At 41.5% G+C, this 19,729-nt stretch overlaps 1 protein-coding gene across 1 annotated transcript in view; it reads right to left on the reverse strand.

The window, feature by feature from the left end:
• The window catches only part of niban2b (niban apoptosis regulator 2b), a 110,330-nt gene extending 93,202 nt beyond the window's left edge, over positions 1-17,128 (reverse strand). The window contains exon 1 of the mRNA XM_034171306.1: positions 16,916-17,128. Coding sequence (XP_034027197.1) covers positions 16,916-16,970 — 55 coding nt within the window. The 5' untranslated portion in view covers positions 16,971-17,128. The remainder of the gene's footprint in view (positions 1-16,915) is intronic.
• Positions 17,129-19,729: the final 2,601 nt, after the last annotated feature.

Genomic DNA, 19,729 nt, shown 5'->3' on the forward strand with positions numbered 1-19,729 from the left:
AGCTTTTTTGAAACGTGTTCAAAATGAGCAAATATTTGCACAAAAACAAAGTTTCAGTTTGAACATTAAATATCTTGTCTTTGTGGTGTATTCAACTGAATATAGCTTGAAGAGGAAGTAGTCTGGTTTTATTTACATTTCACACAACGTCCCAACTTCATTGGAATTGGGGTTGTATAAAAACAAACATCTACAGTCAATGTACACGCTTCGACGTAGTTTACTGAAGGCGGGTTCAGAGGACTGCACTTGAGTGCTGAACAACACCAAGCAAGAACATCAGTTTTGGACCTTTTCAAAGATGATTATCTCTGAAGTTTCAAGAGGATATCTACAACCACTCAGGCCATCTTGCTCACCAAGTCCATCACACACAAATACCGCCAGAACCATCATCACAGACTCCTGATCCTAGACTCTGTGTGCTCCCCCCTACACACATAGCCATTTACTGTGACCATTGCCACAACCAAACTGTAGTGTCAGACATATACATCTCAGACTGGCTTACTGGATGCACCACCAAATATGCAGATATGACCAGCGCCAGGTGAAACATGGGCCCCACTTGACTTTCTCTAGCCAGTGGCCTTCTCGGCACCTGCGTGCCGGATCATCCCAGTGAAACACACCACATGGTTAAAATATCACAATGAATGACGTACAGTCTCCCAAACTAACAACCTGTTTGATACAAAGTCATTCCAGTGGTACCCAAGGATTTGCTCCCCCCCCCCCCCCCAAAAAAGGACCCAGTACCAAATAAATCAATTTTATTTATATAGCGCCAAATCACAACAAACAGTTGCCCCAAGGCACCTTATATTGTAAGGCAAGGCCATACAATAATTACGGAAAAACCCCAACGGTCAAAACGACCCCCTGTGAGCAAGCACTTAGCAACAATGGGAAGGAAAAACTCCCTTTTAACAGGAAGAAACCTCCAGCAGAACCAGGCTCAGGGAGGGGCAGTCTTCTGCTGGGACTGGTTGGGGCTGAGGGAGAGAACCAGGAAAAAGACATGCTGTGGAGGGGAGCAGAGATCAATCACTAATGATTAAATGCAGAGTGGTGCATACAGAGCAAAAAGAGAAAGAAACACTCAGTGCATCATGGGAACCCCCCAGCAGTCTAAGTCTATAGCAGCATAACTAAGGGATGGTTCAGGGTCACCTGATCCAGCCCCAACTATAAGCTTTAGCAAAAAGGAAAGTTTTAAGCCTAATCTTAAAAGTAGAGAGGGTGTCTGTCTCCCTGATCTGAATTGGGAGCTGGTTCCACAGGAGAGGAGCCTGAAAGCTGAAGGCTCTGCCTCCCATTCTACTCTTAAAAAACCTAGGAACTACAAGTAAGCCTGCAGTCTGAGAGCGAAGCGCTCTATTGGGGTGATATGGTACTATGAGGTCCCTAAGATAAGATGGGACCTGATTATTCAAAACCTTATAAGAAGAAGAATTTTAAATTCTATTCTAGAATTAACAGGAAGCCAATGAAGAGAGGCCAATATGGGTGAGATATGCTCTCTCCTTCTAGTCCCTGTCAGTACTCTAGCTGCAGCATTTTGAATTAACTGAAGGCTTTTCAGGGAACTTTTAGGCCAACCTGATAATAATGAATTACAATAGTCCAGCCTAGAGGAAATAAATGCATGAATTAGTTTTTCAGCATCACTCAGACAAGACCTTTCTAATTTTAGCGATATTGCGCAAATGCAAAAAAGCAGTCCTACATATTTGTTTAATATGCGCATTGAATGACATATCCTGATCAAAAATGACTCCAAGATTTCTCACAGTATTACTAGATGTAAGGGTAATGCCATCCAGAGTAAGGATCTGGTTAGACACCATGTTTCTAAGATTTGTGGGGCCAAGTACAATAACTTCACTTTTATCTGAGTTTAAAAGCAGGAAATTAGAGGTCATCCATGTCTTTATGTCTGTAAGACAATCCTGCAGTTTAGCTAATTGGTGTGTGTCCTCTGGCTTCATGGATAGATAAAGCTGGGTATCATCTGCGTAACAATGAAAATTTAAGCAATGCCGTCTAATAATACTGCCTAAGAGAAACATGTATAAAGTGAATAAAATTGGTCCTAGCACAGAACCTTGTGGAACTCCATAATTAACCTTAGTCTGGGAAGAAGATTCCCCATTTACATGAACAAATTGTAATGTATTAGATAAATATGATTCAAACCACCGCAGCGCAGTGCCTTTAATACCTATGGCATGCTCTAATCTCTGTAATAAAATTTTATTGTCAACAGTACCAAAAGCAGCACTGAGGTCTAACAGAACAAGCACAGAGATGAGTCCACTGTCTGAGGCCATAAGAAAATCATTTGTAACCTTCACTAATGCTGTTTCTGTACTATGATGAATTCTAAAACCTGACTGAAACTCTTCAAATAGACCATTCCTCTGCAGATGATCAGTTAGCTGTTTTACAACTACCCTTTCAAGAATTTGGAAGGAAGGTTGGAGATTGGCCTATAATTAGCTAAGATAGCTGGGTCAAGTGATGGCTTTTTAAGTAATGGTTTAATTACTGCCACCTTAAAAGCCTGTGGTACATAGCCAACTAACAAAGATAGATTGATCATATTTAAGATCGAAGCATTAATTAATGGTAGGGCTTCCTTGAGCAGCCTGGTAGGAATGGGGTCTAATAAACATGTTGATGGTTTGGATGAAGTAACTAATGAAAATAACTCAGACAGAACAATCGGAGAGAAAGAGTCTAACCAAATACCGGCATCACTGAAAGCAGCCAAAGATAACGATACGTCTTTGGGATGGTTATGAGTAATTTTTCTCTAATAGTTAAAATTTTATTAGCAAAGAAAGTCATGAAGTTATTACTAGTTAAAGTTAAAGGAATACTCGGCTCAATAGAGCTCTGACTCTTTGTCAGCCTGGCTACAGTGCTGAAAAGAAACCTGGGGTTGTTCTTATTTTCTTCAATTAGTGATGAGTAGTAAGATGTCCTAGCTTTACGGAGGGCTTTTTTTATAGAGCAACAGACTCTTTTTCCAGGCTAAGTGAAGATCTTCTAAATTAGTGAGACACCATTTCCTCTCCAACTTACGGGTTATCTGCTTTAAGCTGCGGGTTTGTGAGTTATACCACCGAGTCAGGCACTTCTGATTTAAAGCTCTCTTTTTCAGAGGAGCTACAGCATCCAAAGTTGTCTTCAATGAGGATGTAAAACTATTGACGAGATACTATATCTCACTTACATGTACATGTTATTAAGAAATGATCAGACAGAAGGGAGTTTTCAGGGAATACTGTTAAGTCTTCAATTTCCATACCATAAGTCAGAACAAGATCTAAGATATGATTAAAGTGGTGGGTGGACTCAATTACATTTTGAGCAAAGCCAATTGAGTCTAATAATAGATTAAATGCAGTGTTGAGGCTGTCATTCTCAGCATCTGTGTGGATGTTAAAATTGCCCACTATAATTATCTTATCTGAGCTAAGCACTAAGTCAGACAAAAGGTCTGAAAATTCACAGAGAAACTCACAGTAACGACCAGGTGGACGATAGATAATAGCAAATAAAACTGGTTTTTGGGACTTCCAATTTGGATGGACAAGACTAAGAGTCAAGCTTTCAAATGAATTAAAGCTCTGTCTGGGTTTTTGATTAATTAATAAGCCGGAATGGAAGATTGCTGCTAATCCTCCACCTCGGCCTGTGCTACGAGCATTCTGGCAGTTAGTGTGACTCGGGGGTGTTGACTCTTTTAAACTAACATATTCATCCTGCTGTAACCAGGTTTCTGTAAGGCAGAATAAATCAATATGTTGATCAATTATTATATCATTTACTAACAGGGACTTAGAAGAGAGAGATCTAATGTTTAATAGACCACATTTAACTGTTTTAGTCTGTGGTGCAGTTGAAGGTGCTATATTATTTTTTCTTTTTGAATTTTTATGCTTAAATAGATTTTTGCTGGTTATTGGTGGTCTGGGAGCAGGCACCGTCTCTACGGGGATGGGGTAATGAGGGGATGGCAGGGGGAGAGAAGCTGCAGAGGTGTGTAAGACTACAACTCTGCTTCCTGGTCCCAACCCTGGATAGTCACGGTTTGGAGGATTTAAGAAAATTGGCCAGATTTCTAGAAATGAGAGTTGCTCCATCCAAAGTGGGATGGATGCCGTCTCTCCTAACAAGACCAGGTTTTCCCCAGAAGCTTTGCCAATTATCTATGAAGCCCACCTCATTTTTTGGACACCACTCAGACAGCCAGCAATTCAGCGAGAACATGCGGCTAAACATGTCACTCCCAGTCCAATTGGGGAGGGGCCCAGAGAAAACTACAGAGTCCGACATTGTTTTTGCAAAGTTACACACCGATTCAATGTTAATTTTAGTGAACTCCGATTGGCGTAACCGGGTGTCATTACTGCCGACATGAATTACAATCTTACCAAATTTACGCTTAGCCTTAGCCAGCAGTTTCAAATTTCCTTCAATGTCGCCTGCTCTGGCCCCCGGAAGACAATCGACTATGGTTGCTGGTGTCGCTAACTTCACATTTCTCAAAACAGAGTTGCCAATAACCAGAGTTTGATCCACGGCGGGTGTGTCGTCGAGTGGGGAAAAACGGTTAGAAATGTGAACGGGTTGGCGGTGTACACGGGGCTTCTGTTTAGAACTACGCTTCTTCCTCACAGTCACCCAGTCGGCCTGCTTTCCCGGCTGTTCGGGATCTGCTGGAAGGGAACTAACGGCAGCTAAGCTACCTTGGTCCGCACCGACTACAGGGGCCTGGCTAGCTGTAGAATTTTCCACGGTGTGGAGCCGAGTCTCCAATTTGCCCAGCCTGGCCTCCAAAGCTACGAATAAGCTACACTTATTACAAGTACCATTACTGCTTTTGGAGGCCGAGGAATAACTAAACATTTCACACCCAGAGCAGAAAAGTGCAGGAGAGACAGGAGAAGCCACCATGCTAAATCGGCTAAGAGCTAGTAGCTGCGCTAAGCTAGCGGATGCCTAAAAACACACAAAGTGAATAATGTGTAAATAATTTAGAGGTGATTCAGCAGAGGGAGTGCTTTAGTTAAGGCACATGAACATTAGACTGTGAAACAAATCGTTATCTAGTTAACTAGATCAATCTAACTGCGCAGATTAAACAGCTAACAGATACCGCTGTGCTCCGGAACAGGAAGTGATACAATACCGCAGTGAGAGCCAACCACCAGTAGAGGCAAGCAAGAGGCACTAATCCTTTGTAGCACAGCTCAGTGATACCAAAGATGTCAAGTCATTGGTTTAGGTCACCAGTTAACACCCAGTCTCACAACCCTACAGTAAGATGGATAACAGCAGGACCCTAAAGACTGGGACATTCTGGAATGACATGGGAGCCATTTTTGATTTTGATATTTATTATCCTGGGGGGGGGGGGGGTTATTGAGCATGGTATGACATCGAAGTTGTTTTAAATTGTATTGCATCAATGTCTGTGCAAAATGTGCTTTCATCCTAAAATGCATACTCGCAGTGATCCTTTACACATATCTGCTCCATAAAGTAGTCATTTCAGAAACCGGATTCAGAATATATAGTCTATAATGTTTGAAAATAGCTGCCAATCTTCTAAACCAGGGGTTTTCAAAGTGTGGGAGAGTGAGCCCCCCTCAAAGAACAAATGAATCGCTGCGGCGCTCCCCACCACACACACACAATTTCAATACCTTTGTGTGTTTCTTTTTATTCTTTTACACATCTTAAACACATTTTAAATGTATTTGTGTGTTTTTAAAGGAACTGTCTAGAAATGTACACATTTTACACCCTTTTCAAACATTTTAAATGTGTTTCTAAAGAAATTTCTGTTCTTCTGTTTTCATCTTTTGTCATATTTTAAACATTGTTTTTTAAAACATCTGTATTGTTAATTGTCTTTTTGTATAACTAACACATTTGAACATAAATAAGAGAAGGGTATTGATAAGATTTTGATATTGGTGCCATTATTGATTCTGCTTATCAATAAGATTCCTTATCGATTCCATTTTCAATACCTCCTGTGAATTTTGTGTACTAAAAGTAGGATTTACAAGTTTTCTATGTCAATAACATTTTATCGAGTCTTAAAGGAAATAAATATGAAATTGGTCACTGGATCCTTGATCTCTGGACATAAATAAAATCTATAGTTTTTCCTCAAAAGCATTTCCTTTCAGACAATGGCACAAATCTAACTCCAGACCTCTGAGCTGAGCTCTTACAGTCAGCTGCGCTGCACGTCAGCATCAATGTAATTCAGAAAGAAAGCAGGATGTCTCATTTTGGGAGGAAAAAAACAAAAAAAACAAAAACATTTTAGTCTGTTTTAGTTTGTTGTCTGTGTTACGTTTGGAAAGAAGTGTCATTTGATTTAAACAGTGATTTGCTTTGAAGTTATTGATTCCAGCTGGACTGTAACACGACAGAGAGCGACGCAGTGTTTGGAGCTGTGTGAACACAATGGAGGACGATTCTTGTTTCTTGTCTGCAACAAGAGTCCCAGATAGCGACTTTAATCTGCACAAAAGTGACTCATGATTGACATTTCTAAATAGCTTTAACAGGGGTTAACAAGCAGACTTGTTGCTTCTGAAAAGCAGCGAAGCAACAGATTAGAGCACTGTTTCATTGTTTCAAGCTTCAAAGTGGAGCCGCTGAGAAGCAGGTGATTACAGACCCGCTGCAGGGTCTGCAATCAGCGCAAAGAAATGATCATTTTGCCAATAAACAACCCTCAAAAACAACGGCTGCTCTGAAGGACCGATAAGGGACTCTTCAAGCAAAAAGACTATTGGTGTCGGTGGATCAAATCATTTCTTAACGATTCTCGAGAAGAACCGGTTCATGATACCCATCCCTCGCGTCCCCCGAAGAACTCTGGCACCCCCCAGGGGGAGCACGGCTCAGTTTGAAAACCACTGGTCTGAACTAATGAATTAAATTAACTAAATGTCTCAGCACCAAACTGATGGAAACAAATGTGTAATTCACATGGATACAAGACCGAACCAAATACTTCTGCCTCTTTATTTTAAGACACGGTAAACGTATAGAACATCAGCACAAACTTTACGTGTTAAGATCAAAGACTCATCTTCTTAGCAGTGGTGGTTAATCACCAGCTTGTATAAAGTGGCGTGTGCAAAAACCCCAGTGTGCACTTCACCACGCACTCGTGCCACTTTCCAGAGAGGAAATGAAAGATGGGCCACGTGATCTCAGTCATTTCCACAGCAGACACCCCCACAGCTCCAGCTCATGTCACGTACATATTTTCAGGTTAGCTGTGATAACGTTCAGGGTTTCCTCCAGCTGTTCTCCTCAGCCATCAAAGCAGGGCTTTCCCAACGGGCGTACGGCACCGGACAGGCGCCGCCCAACGACAGGCTCCTCATAAATCACTGCCTGAAAAACACCCACTGAGTGAAAAAGTCATTTAAGGAGAGAATTACTTGCAGTCTGGAAGAAGGCAGCTAGAAGATTTATAGCACCGATCACATGACTTACTAATTTATTGCCTCATGGAAATATCTGGACTGTCCAAAGTGAGTAAGTATACATGCACGCGTGCGCACACACACACACGTGTGTGTGTGTCAGAGAGAGAAATTGTAATGATGAATCCAGGCACTTCCCTTGAAGTCCCGGTTTTGTCTTGAGACCGTGTGGCGCTGGCTGCATGCAGCCCAAGGCCTGGAGGAGATTTTGATCCAGCCACACACATACACACACCCCCCCCCCCCCCCATACATTCCTCAGATTCCACATCTGATACATGGATGTGCCTCAATGATTTGGCCACACAAGGCATTAAAAAGATGACTTTCTAAACCCCAGAGTGTGACCTTCTTGCTCTTTCCTTTGGTACTTGCAGGGCTCCCACAAAAGTGTTTTGCAGTAACTTTAGACATCAAAGAACAAACATTTACAGTTACTAATATAGGCTTGAACATAAATGCCTCGTTTCCACATACCTCTATGTGTGTATATACATCCTCAACAACCATTAAGCCAGTAATTTCTGCAGAAGCCTGCGTGATGTCCGATATATGTGCGAAGCATTTGACGACCTGAGATTTGCATCAAGTATGTCCAGGGGGACGAGGGAGAGAAGGATGAGTGTGGAAGCAAGAAAGTTCCTTCACTTCAGTTCCTTGACTGAGTCAAATCATGCATTTGTAAAAGTTAAAACAAACTAGTTTAGCAGGCCAGTACTGAGAATACTTTGGAAAGTATTCTCACTTTTTCCACATTTTGTTACATTACAGTCTTATTCCCAAAATGGATGAAATTCATTTTTGCCCTCAAAATTCTACTCAACACCCCATAATGACAACATGAAAAAAAGCTTTTTTATTTTTCCAATTTATTAAAAATAAATACATGAGAAATCACATGTACATCCTTTGGTAAGTACTTTGTTGATGCACCTTTGGCAGCAATTACAGAAGGGCTGCAGCTATCGATTATTTTAGTAATCGAGTATTCGGATAAAAAGTACTTTTGCATTTTTAACAACATCAACAGTCCAGGGCTCTCCCTAAGCAATGGCGCAATGTTGCTGTACCATCATGCAGGTTGTCAAATTTAGTGTATCCTTTTCTGTTTTCCTAGTGCAGCGGATAAGAGAATATTTAGAGGGGAATCCTGCAAATGTTGATAAAAGCATCAAATTCAGCAGAAATACTCCTCAGACAGTCCTCCTTTGAAAAAACCGATTGGCCACTTGACTTTTCAATCAGTGGTCAGGTAGGGGTCAATTCAAGAATTACACAGAGGTCAAAATTAAAAGATGTCCAATCATATTGAAAAATATTCCACATTATTTGCCTGATCATAAAGATTAGAAAAAGGTATAGTTTGGACTATCTGTGACTGAATTCTATGGCGTTACGGGATAAAAACAGTAAGAACGGGGACAAAGGTCAGTTTCATTTTGTACAGGGACCAAAAGTAAAAGTTGCTCCAATTTTGGTAAACATGATTGTTTCACTTATCTGCTGCACTGTCCTTGGTAATTATTTATTTTTTTCACATCTTTGAGCACAGCCTGCGAAAAACTGGGCTCTGGAGTGCAGCTTTTCCACAAAAGCCACACTGATAAATCAGCTCTGCACCCTGTCGATGAAAACATGACTTAAAGTGCACATAGAGGGCCAAGTCTAATCGTCCGGCAGCCAGGGACACAAAGTCATGTCAAAACAGGGCTCGAAATAGTACGTGCATGTGCTAGTTTGTGCACGTATTATTTGAGCGGTGCACGTAATTTTATACTGCACTTGCACTGGTGCAAGTAACTTTATCCAAGTTTTATCAACTATAAGCACCAGTAGAATGAACCAATAAAAGAATAAATAATGAAAAAAAAAAATTTACAGTGTGTTGTCTTCGTGTTCCCTGTGTTTTATGACTCTCACACACAGCGAGTTGCTGTGCTGTATTTGTTGTGTTCGCGCACGCACATGTAAACAAACAAACAAAAAAAAATCTGGCTGGCTGCGGTTCCTCTTTCTCTGCCCTCAAACTCTGTCATCACTGTGTTATAAACCAGTCACCATTTGTTTTATTATACATCTGTGTAGTTAATAAAATTATTTTCACGGACGATTAGTTTGCACGTGCACGTAACTATAGAAAAGTCAATAATAGTCATTGCATGTCCACACAAACTATATGTCCTGCAGCTTGTAATCTAGTCAGTGCGATATATAATAGATGTCAGTCTCCTATTTGCTGTTAAATGAGGCTTCAAGTAATAAAGGTTTTGGTGATGGTGGGAAGCCTCAACACCAAGGCTCCATCACTAGTCTGTGTTCTTCATAAATTCTACAGCTAGCCAGGCCCCTGTAGTCGGTGCGGACCAAGGTAGCTTAGCCGCCGTTAGTTCCCCCCTGGCAGACCCCGTGCAGTCGGGAAGGCAGGCTGACTGGGTGACTGTGAGGAGGAAGCGTAGCCCTAAACAGAAGCCCCGTGTACACCGTCAACCCGTTCACATCTCTAACCGTTTTTCCCCACTCGACGATACACTCGCCGAGGATCAAACTCTGGTTATTGGCGACTCTGTTTTGAGAAATGTGAAGTTAGCGACACCAGCAACCATTGTCAATTGTCTTCCGGGGGCCAGAGCAGGCGACATCGAAGGACATTTGAAATTGCTGGCTAAGGCTAAGCGTAAATTTGGTAAGATTGTAATTCACGTCGGCAGTAATGACACTCGGTTACGCCAATCGGAGGTCACTAAAATTAACATTGAATCGGTGTGTAACTTTGCAAAAACAATGTCGGACTCTGTTGTTTTCTCTGGGCCCCTCCCCAATCAGACCGGGAGTGACATGTTTAGCCGCATGTTCTCCTTGAATTGCTGGCTGTCTGAGTGGTGTCCAAAAAATGAGGTGGGCTTCATTGATAATTGGCAAAGCTTCTGGGGGAAACCTGGTCTTGTTAGGAGAGACGGCATCCATCCCACTTTAGAGGGAGCAGCTCTCATTTCTAGAAATCTGGCCAATTTTTTGGGATCCTCCAAACTGTGACTGTCTAGCGTTGGGACCAGGAGGCAGAGCTGTGGTCTTATACACCTCTCTGCAGCTTCTCTCCCCCTGCCATCCCCTTATTACCCCATCCCCGTAGAGACGGTGCCTGCTCCCAGACCACCAATAACTAGCAAAAATCTATTTAAGCATAAAAATTCAAAAAGAAAAAATAATATAGCACCTTCAATTGCACCACAGACTAAAACAGTTAAATGTGGTCTATTAAACATTAGGTCTCTTTCTTCTAAGTCCCTGTTGGTAAATGATATAATAATTGATCAACGTATTGATTTCTTCTGCCTAACAGAAACTTGGTTACAGCAGGATGAATATGTTAGTTTAAATGAGTCAACACCCCCGAGTCACACTAACTGTCAGAATGCTCGTAGCACGGGCCGAGGCGGAGGATTAGCAGCAATCTTCCATTCCAGCTTATTAATTAATCAAAAACCTAGACAGAGCTTTAATTCATTTGAAAGCTTGTCTCTTAGTCTTGTCCATCCAAATTGGAAGTCCCAAAAACCAGTTTTATTTGTTATTATCTATCGTCCACCTGGTCGTTACTGTGAGTTTCTCTGTGAATTTTCAGACCTTTTGTCTGACTTAGTGCTTAGCTCAGATAAGATAATTATAGTGGGCGATTTTAACATCCACACAGATGCTGAGAATGACAGCCTTAACACTGCATTTAATCTATTATTAGACTCTATCGGCTTTGCTCAAAAAGTAAATGAGTCCACCCACCACTTTAATCATATTTTAGATCTTGTTCTGACTTATGGTATGGAAATAGAAGACTTAACAGTATTCCCTGAAAACTCCCTTTTGTCTGATCATTTTTTAATAACATTTACCCTGATGGACTACCCTGCAGTGGGGAATAAGTTTCATTACACTAGAAGTCTTTCAGAAAGCGCTGTAACTAAGTTTAAGGATATGATTCCTTCTTTATGTTCTCTAATGTCATATACCAACACAGAGCAGAGTAGCTACCTAAACTCTGTAAGGGAGTTAGAGTATCTTGTCAATAGTTTTACATCCTTATTGAAGACAACTTTGGATGCTGTAGCTCCTCTGAAAAAGAGAGCTTTAAATCAGAAGTGTCTGACTCCGTGGTATAACTCACAAACTCGTAGCTTAAAGCAGATAACCCGTAAGTTGGAGAGGAAATGGCGTCTCACTAATTTAGAAGATCTTCACTTAGCCTGGAAAAAGAGTTTGTTGCTCTATAAGAAAGCCCTTCGTGAAGCTAGGACATCTTTCTACTCATCACTAATTGAAGAAAATAAGAACAACCCCAGGTTTCTTTTCAGCACTGTAGCCAGGCTGACAAAGAGTCAGAGCTCTATTGAGCTGAGTATTCCATTAACTTTAACTAGTAATGACTTCATGACTTTCTTTGCTAACAAAATTTTGACTATTAGAGAAAAAATTACTCATAACCATCCCAAAGATGTATCGTTATCTTTGGCTGCTTTCAGTGATGCCGGTATTTGGTTAGACTCTCTCTCCGATTGTTCTGTCTGAGTTATTTTCATTAGTTACTTCATCCAAACCATCAACATGCTTATTAGACCCCATTCCTGCCAGGCTGCTCAAGGAAGTCCTACCATTATTTAATGCTTCAATCTTAAATATGATCAATCTATCTTTGTTAGTTGGTTATGTACCACAGGCCTTTAAGGTGGCAGTAATTAAACCATTACTTAAAAAGCCATCACTTGACCCAGCTATCTTAGCTAATTATAGGCCAATCTCCAACCTTCCTTTTCTCTCAAAGATTCTTGAGAGGGTAGTTGTAAAGCAGCTAACTGATCACCTGCAGAGGAATGGTCTATTTGAAGAGTTTCAGTCAGGTTTTAGAATTCATCATAGTACAGAAACAGCATTAGTGAAGGTTACAAATGATCTTCTTATGGCTTCGGACAGTGGACTTATCTCTGTGCTTGTTCTGTTGGACCTCAGTGCTGCTTTTGATACTGTTGACCATAAAATTTTATTACAGAGATTAGAGCATGTCATAGGTATTAAAGGCATTGCGCTGCGGTGGTTTGAATCATATTTGTCTAATAGATTACAGTTTGTTCATGTAAATGGGGAATCTTCTTCACAGACTAAAGTTAATTATGGAGTTCCACAAGGTTCTGTGCTAGGACCAATTTTATTCACTTTATACATGCTTCCCTTGGGCAGTATTATTAGACGGTATTGCTTAAATTTTCATTGTTACGCAGATGATACCCAGCTTTATCTATCCATGAAGCCACAGGATACACACCAATTAGCTAAACTGCAGGATTGTCTTACAGACATAAAGACATGGATGACCTCTAATTTCCTGCTTTTAAACTCAGATAAAACTGAAGTTATTGTACTTGGCCCCACAAATCTTAGAAGCATGGTGTCTAACCAGATCGTTACTCTGGATGGCATTTCCCTGATCTCTGGTAATACTGTGAGAAATCTTGGAGTTATTTTTGATCAGGATATGTCATTCAAAGCGCATATTAAACAAATATGTAGGACTGCCTTTTTGCATTTACGCAATATCTCTAAAATCAGAAAGGTCTTGTCTCAGAGTGATGCTGAAAAACTAATTCATGCATTTATTTCCTCTAGGCTGGACTATTGTAATTCATTATTATCAGGTTGTCCTAAAAGTTCCCTAAAAAGCCTTCAGTTGGTTCAGAATGCTGCAGCTAGAGTACTGACGGGGACTAGCAGGAGAGAGCATATCTCACCCGTGTTGGCCTCCCTTCATTGGCTTCCTGTTAATGCTAGAATAGAATTTAAAATTCTTCTTCTTACTTATAAGGTTTTGAATAATCAGGTCCCATCTTATCTTAGGGACCTCGTAGTACCATATTACCCCATTAGAGCGCTTCGCTCTCAGACTGCGGGCTTACTTGTAGTTCCTAGGGTTTGTAAGAGTAGAATGGGAGGCAGAGCCTTCAGCTTTCAGGCTCCTCTCCTGTGGAACCAGCTCCCAATTCAGATCAGGGAGACAGATACCCTCTCTACTTTTAAGATTAGGCTTAAAACTTTCCTTTTCGCTAAGGCTTATAGTTAGGGCTGGATCGGGTGACCCTGGACCATCCCTTGGTTATGTTGCTTTAGACGTAGACTGTGGGGGGGTTCCCATGATGCACTGTTTCTTTCTCTTTTTGCTCCGTATGCATCACTCTGCATTTAATCATTAGTGATCGATCTCTTTTTCCTGGTTCTTTCCCTCAGCCCCAACCAGTCTCAGCAGAAGACTGCCCCTCCCTGAGCCTGGTTCTGCTGGAGGTTTCTTCCTGTTAAAAGGGAGTTTTTCCTTCCCACTGTGGCCAAGTGCTTGCTCATAGGGGGTCGTTTTGACCGTTGGGGTTTTTCATTATTGTTGTATGGCCTTGCCTTGCAATGTGGAGCGCCTTGGGGCAACTGTTTGTTGTGATTTGGCGCTATATAAGAAACAAGTTGATTGATTGATTGATAAATAAGGATGGGTAAGATAAGATATGATAAGATTTTAATGCCATTATTGATTCTGCTTATCGATCCGATACCTCTTGTGAATTTTCTGTGTACTACAAGTAGGTTTTACAGGTTTTCTATGTCAACAACATTTTACTGAGTCTTAAAGTAAATAATTATGAAATTGGTCACTGGATCTTTGATCTCTGGACATAAATAAAAATAAACAAAATCTGTAGTTTTTGTCAAAAGCATTTCCTTTCAGACATTATTGGCATGAATGTCTCTCCATACCTCTGAGCTGAGCTCAGCCGGCTGTGCTGCACATCAGCATCAACGTAATTCATAAAGAAGACAGGACGTCTCATTTTGGAAGGAAAAACGTTTTAGTCAATTCTAGTTTGTTGTCTGTATTACAACGTTTGGAAAGAGGTGTCAATTGATTTAAAAAGCTTTGATGTTATTAATTCTGGCCGTACTCTAACTCGACAAAGCGGCACACTGTTTGGAGCTGTACGAATAGAACGGAGGACGTCTCATTTCTTGACTGCAACATGACAAGACAGTTAGTGACTTTAATCCACACAAAAGTGACTCACGATTGACATTTTTAAATGGCTTTGAGAGGGGTTAAGAAGCGGAGTTTCCACTTCTGAAGAGCAGTGAATCAAAGGGACCAGCGAAGCAGCGGATCAAAGCACTGCTTCATTGATTCAAGCTTCAAAGTGGAGTTGCGCTGCAGATGCAGTTGATGACAGAGCCGCTGCATGAGGATTTTCTTAAAAGGATCTGAAAGGTTGAGCTACAATTTGCTAGAAGGTACACCTAAGATGTAAGCCGAGATTTGATGTTTTGGTGACAGAATTAAATATGTTTATTTATTGTTGGGTCAGTGGGTGAAGCTTCATCTCTTGAACACCAGAAGGCACACCCGCCCGAGTACATGTACCATTTTCAGGATGGAGTGCATTTCCAAAATGCAAAAAATAAAAAAATAAGTAAAATAAAATTAAAAAAGTACTTAATTTACTAGTATTTAGAATCGGTCTGGGTAAATTGCTGCACACTTCCAGCCAGCTCCCTTTGTGTTTCTGGTCCCAGCTAAAAAAAAATTAAAAATATCCATGTGCTCTTTAATGTGGCACTTTTTCAAATGTTTGATTAAGTCTGCTATACTGTCGTTTGCGACAGACCTCTATGTACAGCCACTTTGCAAATACTGCACATTGCTGTCTTGCTTTGTGGTGTGTTTAGTGTAAAATACAGCAGACGTGACGAAAGTTGCTCAGCCACAGGACTGCTTCACGCTCACCTGCTAGCTGGCTGCAAACTGTGGAAGGGATGTCCTGAATGGAGGCATGTCTCAATGAGACGCGGAGTAATGAGACATGCCTCCGTTCAGGCCATCCCTTCCACAGTTTGCAGCCAGCAGGGAAACACTTGTGGAGACATTTCAGCAGAAAACAAACAGACAGACGTGGCACCTAGATCGGAAGTGTCTGCAGGCTGGATCGGATTTTTTGATCCGTTAATTATGTTGGTATCGGAATCCGATACTGATATTGGACTGGATCGGCCCCATCCCTAGAGGTATTCTGCCACCAGATATGGTTCATTTTAATTGCTTGACATAACTGAGCTTGAAACAATTGTCCAACACATCGTCATCTCAAATTACTGTGCCATGGTTGATAATTGGTGGAAATTTTGGGTCAACATCTACAGTACACTTTATTCTGCACCAGAATACACTACCATGCTCAATTACAAAAATCACAGTAATTGCAGAACACTTGACTCATGGATCTCAACACCTGTGAGGAATTCTCATGCCTGCTTTTTGTACACATAAGCTGTAGACTGTCACTCCTGCCATGATGTCACAAAGACTTACACAAGTTTAATGTTGTGTTCAAAACCCTTGGACATTCGGAAGGATGTGACATAAAAAAAAAAAATACACACAGACACACATACACAAAACAACCCTACCTCCGGAAAAAGCGCATTCATGACATCGGGAACTCAAGTGTTCAACTACTTGGCCTATACCACAGTAGAGCTAGGCTAACATCTTATATTATCTTTTGGGCAAAATTAATTTGTTAAAGATGTTTCTTGATGATTTGTGGTGCTGGTAAATTAAGCAACTGTACATAGAGCATGAATATATTATATACAGCAGGAATGTCCTATTAAAAATTTATTTAAAGATGCATTTTCAACATTGGTAACATTATTGTCTCTGCTGTTGCCAAGGGCGTCGCCATTGCTTTGACATCAACTCAGGTTTCTCAATTTTCTCCAGAGTTTCCGAGTGAAAATTCCAGCCCAAGAGAGCATTCAAAGCAATTTACATGCACTACAGAAAAGGGTGTCCGAACGTCCGAGGGTTCGGAATGCAGCATTAAACCCTTCTGCCATTGGGTGGCGGTAGAAGTCATGGCAGTGGTATGTGCAGTGCCCTCCTAGTTATTACAATCCAAACACTTTATATACACAAGCTGTGTCTGATAACAATGTGAAGATCATCTCTTTTTATGAGTCACTTCTAATGCTTAAATATGCAAGACAAACGCTTGAATTTGACAGTGAGGCAATAAAAAGGTCAAAGGTCAGAGGGTTGGGTCCCGTCTAATATTCGAGTACAATTTAAAATGCAAATAACTGGAGTGAACTCTTTTAGTTACTTCACCCAAGTAAAATGTAAATTATAATAGGTGTCAGCAGTGAAAACCAACCTGACAAAAGTGGAATCAAAATGTGAGCTGTAGATACGTAGACATCACAAAACTCACTCAGCACGAACACAACCACACACAAACTATTTTAAACTTTCCACTGTGCATCAGTCTTGTATTTTTGGAACTTTTTATGACAGGTACCAAACTCACCTGTGATCATCTCGCGCTTGGCTTCATCCAGGTGACTGGATATCACATCCCCCATGATGGAAAAAGTTTTTAAAAAAAGTCCAACTTTTATTCCACCGCGGCTTTACGACTACCGTGAGACAAAAACAGAGAATCTGAACGGTCCTCGAAGCCCGACTACTTCAACATGACCCGACTTTAGTTTAGGAAAAGAAACGGGCGGCGTCACACAAACGGAGGAGGGAAGAGCTAAACTTGGCTGCTTTTCCAAACAGACACGCCCTCCTTTAATGTGGCACAAGGTAACGCCCACCTCACCGGCGATGCGTTCAGGCTGCATGGGAAAGTACACACACGAGTCACCGTTCTCAGACAAAAATACCACACGCTGCGGTGTGGATAGAAAAACACTGTAATCGTGGGTAATTATTCACAATGTAAAGATTACAGAGGCGAACATAAAGTAAAATATACTCATTTCAAATGTGATCATCTGTAGTAATTATAAAAATATAGCGCAATGCTAAAGTAGGAGCAATGAAAGAGTGTGAAGAAAGAATGTGACCGTTTGACCCCTTAGAATAGGTGAAGGTTAGTCATCTTTGAACTTGTCCAAGATCTCTGTCCCAAGAATGCTCCCTGTGAATTTGAAGAGCCTGGCAGTAGTAGGACTGGAGTTATGTTGAGCACAGACGGACGGACAGACAGTCGGCCAGATGGATGGATGCAAAGTCTTCGCCATACTCAGTGGTCATATTTTGGCCTTGGGTAATAAAACAACAGCACTGAAATTATAAAATAAAAAAGAAAAAGAAAAACACAAAACAGATAATGAATACAATCTATGTTTTCTATCATCACGAGATATTTAAGGACAATAAAGCTAACATAATACAAAAAAGCAATAAACAAGATGAAAAAATATGAAATAAATTAGCACCAGTTGATCCTATAACATACACCATGAAAATGATTTTAATTCGTTTTCCCTTTAAACTTCAAAAACTATTTGTAATTATTTTATTTTTTATTTTTTGAGTAACTGTCTCACAGGCATTTAGATCACAGAGAACTTGAATTTTCAATTGTTGAGATTTTAAAAATGAATTTGAAATTCTGTCATCCTTTGAGGTGCATTTTTGTAAAAACTATTTACTTAAAAGAAATAAATGCAAAATCTTAAAATAAGTACTTTACTTAAAAGAAGTAAAATGCTACACTTTCATAGGTAGAACAGAGTTAAAGGTACATTCTGTGCATCATGTTTGACAGTTCAAAAACTGTCTGGAAAATCTGCTGACGAACAAAACTAAATTGAGCCTCTTTAGCTCAACAGTTTTGTTTGTATCTCATGTGTTCATGTTAAAACATTTCTGTATTTCAGGTTTTCTTACGTCCAGTGCATACTGCGTTTGTTACATTTTTATTTGGACCTTCACGGTGGAGTTTTTTTGATCTCGTCCATGGAGCTCCATGATATCGTCACACTTGCAGACAGTGTTTGCTTTTCCTCTGCTGCCCCCTGGTGTCCGAGAGCTGCGATCTTAGCTCAGGAAAATACAAAATAAAAGCTGATGTGCTGCTCATTGTTGTAAATTGAATATTTTGGATTTTATTTTGTATTTTCTTGAGGTAAAATGGCTAATATGTGCTCCCCAGTGTTGCAATGACTATCGCCTAGTTGCCCTCACCCCGGGTAATTATGAAGTGCGCCCTCACCCCGGGTAATTATGAAGTGTGCCCTCACCCCGGGTCATTATGAAGTGCGCCCTCACCCAGGATAATTATGAAGTGCGCCCTCACCCCGGGTAATTATGAAGTGTGCCCTCACCCCGGGTCATTATGAAGTGCGCCCTCACCCCGGGTAATTATGAAGTGCGCCCTCACCCCGGGTCATTATGAAGTGTGCCCTCACCCCGGGTCATTATGAAGTGCGCCCTCACCCAGGATAATTATGAAGTGCGCCCTCACCCCAGGTCATTATGAAGTGTGCCCTCACCCCAGGTCATTATAAAGTGTGCCCTCACCCCGGGTCATTATGAAGTGTGCCCTCACTATGAAGTGCGCCCTCACCCCGGGTCATTATGAAGTGTGCCGTCATCCCGGGTCATTATGAAGTGTGCCCTCACTATGAAGTGTGCCCTCACCCCGGGCCATTATGAAGTGTGCCCTCACCTCGGCCATTATGAAGTGTGCCCTCACTATGAAGTGTGCACTCATCCCAGGTCATTATGAAGTGCGCCCTCACTATGAAGTGTGCACTCACCCCTGTCATTATGAAGTGTGCCCTCACCCCGGGCCATTATGAGGTGTGTTCTCATCCAAGGTCATTATGAAGTGTGCCCTCACTATGAAGTGTACACTCACCCCGGGGCATTATGAAGTGTGCCCTCACCTCGGTCATTATGAAGTGCGCCCTCACTATGAAGTATGCCCTCACCCCGGGGCATTATGAAGTGTGCCCTCACCTCGGTCATTATGAAGTGCGCCCTCACCCTGGGTCATTATGAAGTGTGCCCTCATCCAAGGTCATTATGAAGTGCGCCCTCACTATGAAGTATGCCCTCACCCCGGGGCATTATGAAGTGTGCCCTCACCCCGGTCATTATGAAGTGCGCCCTCACCCTGGGTCATTATGAAGTGTGCCCTCACCCCGGGTCATTATGAAGTGCGCTCTCACCCCGGTCATTATGAAGTGCGCCCTCATCCCGGGTCATTATGAAGTGCGCCCTCACTATGAAGTGTGCCCTCACCCCGGGTCATTATGAAGTGTGCCCTCATCCCGGGTCATTATGAAGTGCGCCCTCACTATGAAGTGTGCCCTCACCCCGGGCC

This window comes from Thalassophryne amazonica, chromosome 5 (genome assembly GCF_902500255.1).
Source record: "Thalassophryne amazonica chromosome 5, fThaAma1.1, whole genome shotgun sequence".
Lineage (NCBI taxonomy): Eukaryota > Metazoa > Chordata > Actinopteri > Batrachoidiformes > Batrachoididae > Thalassophryne > Thalassophryne amazonica.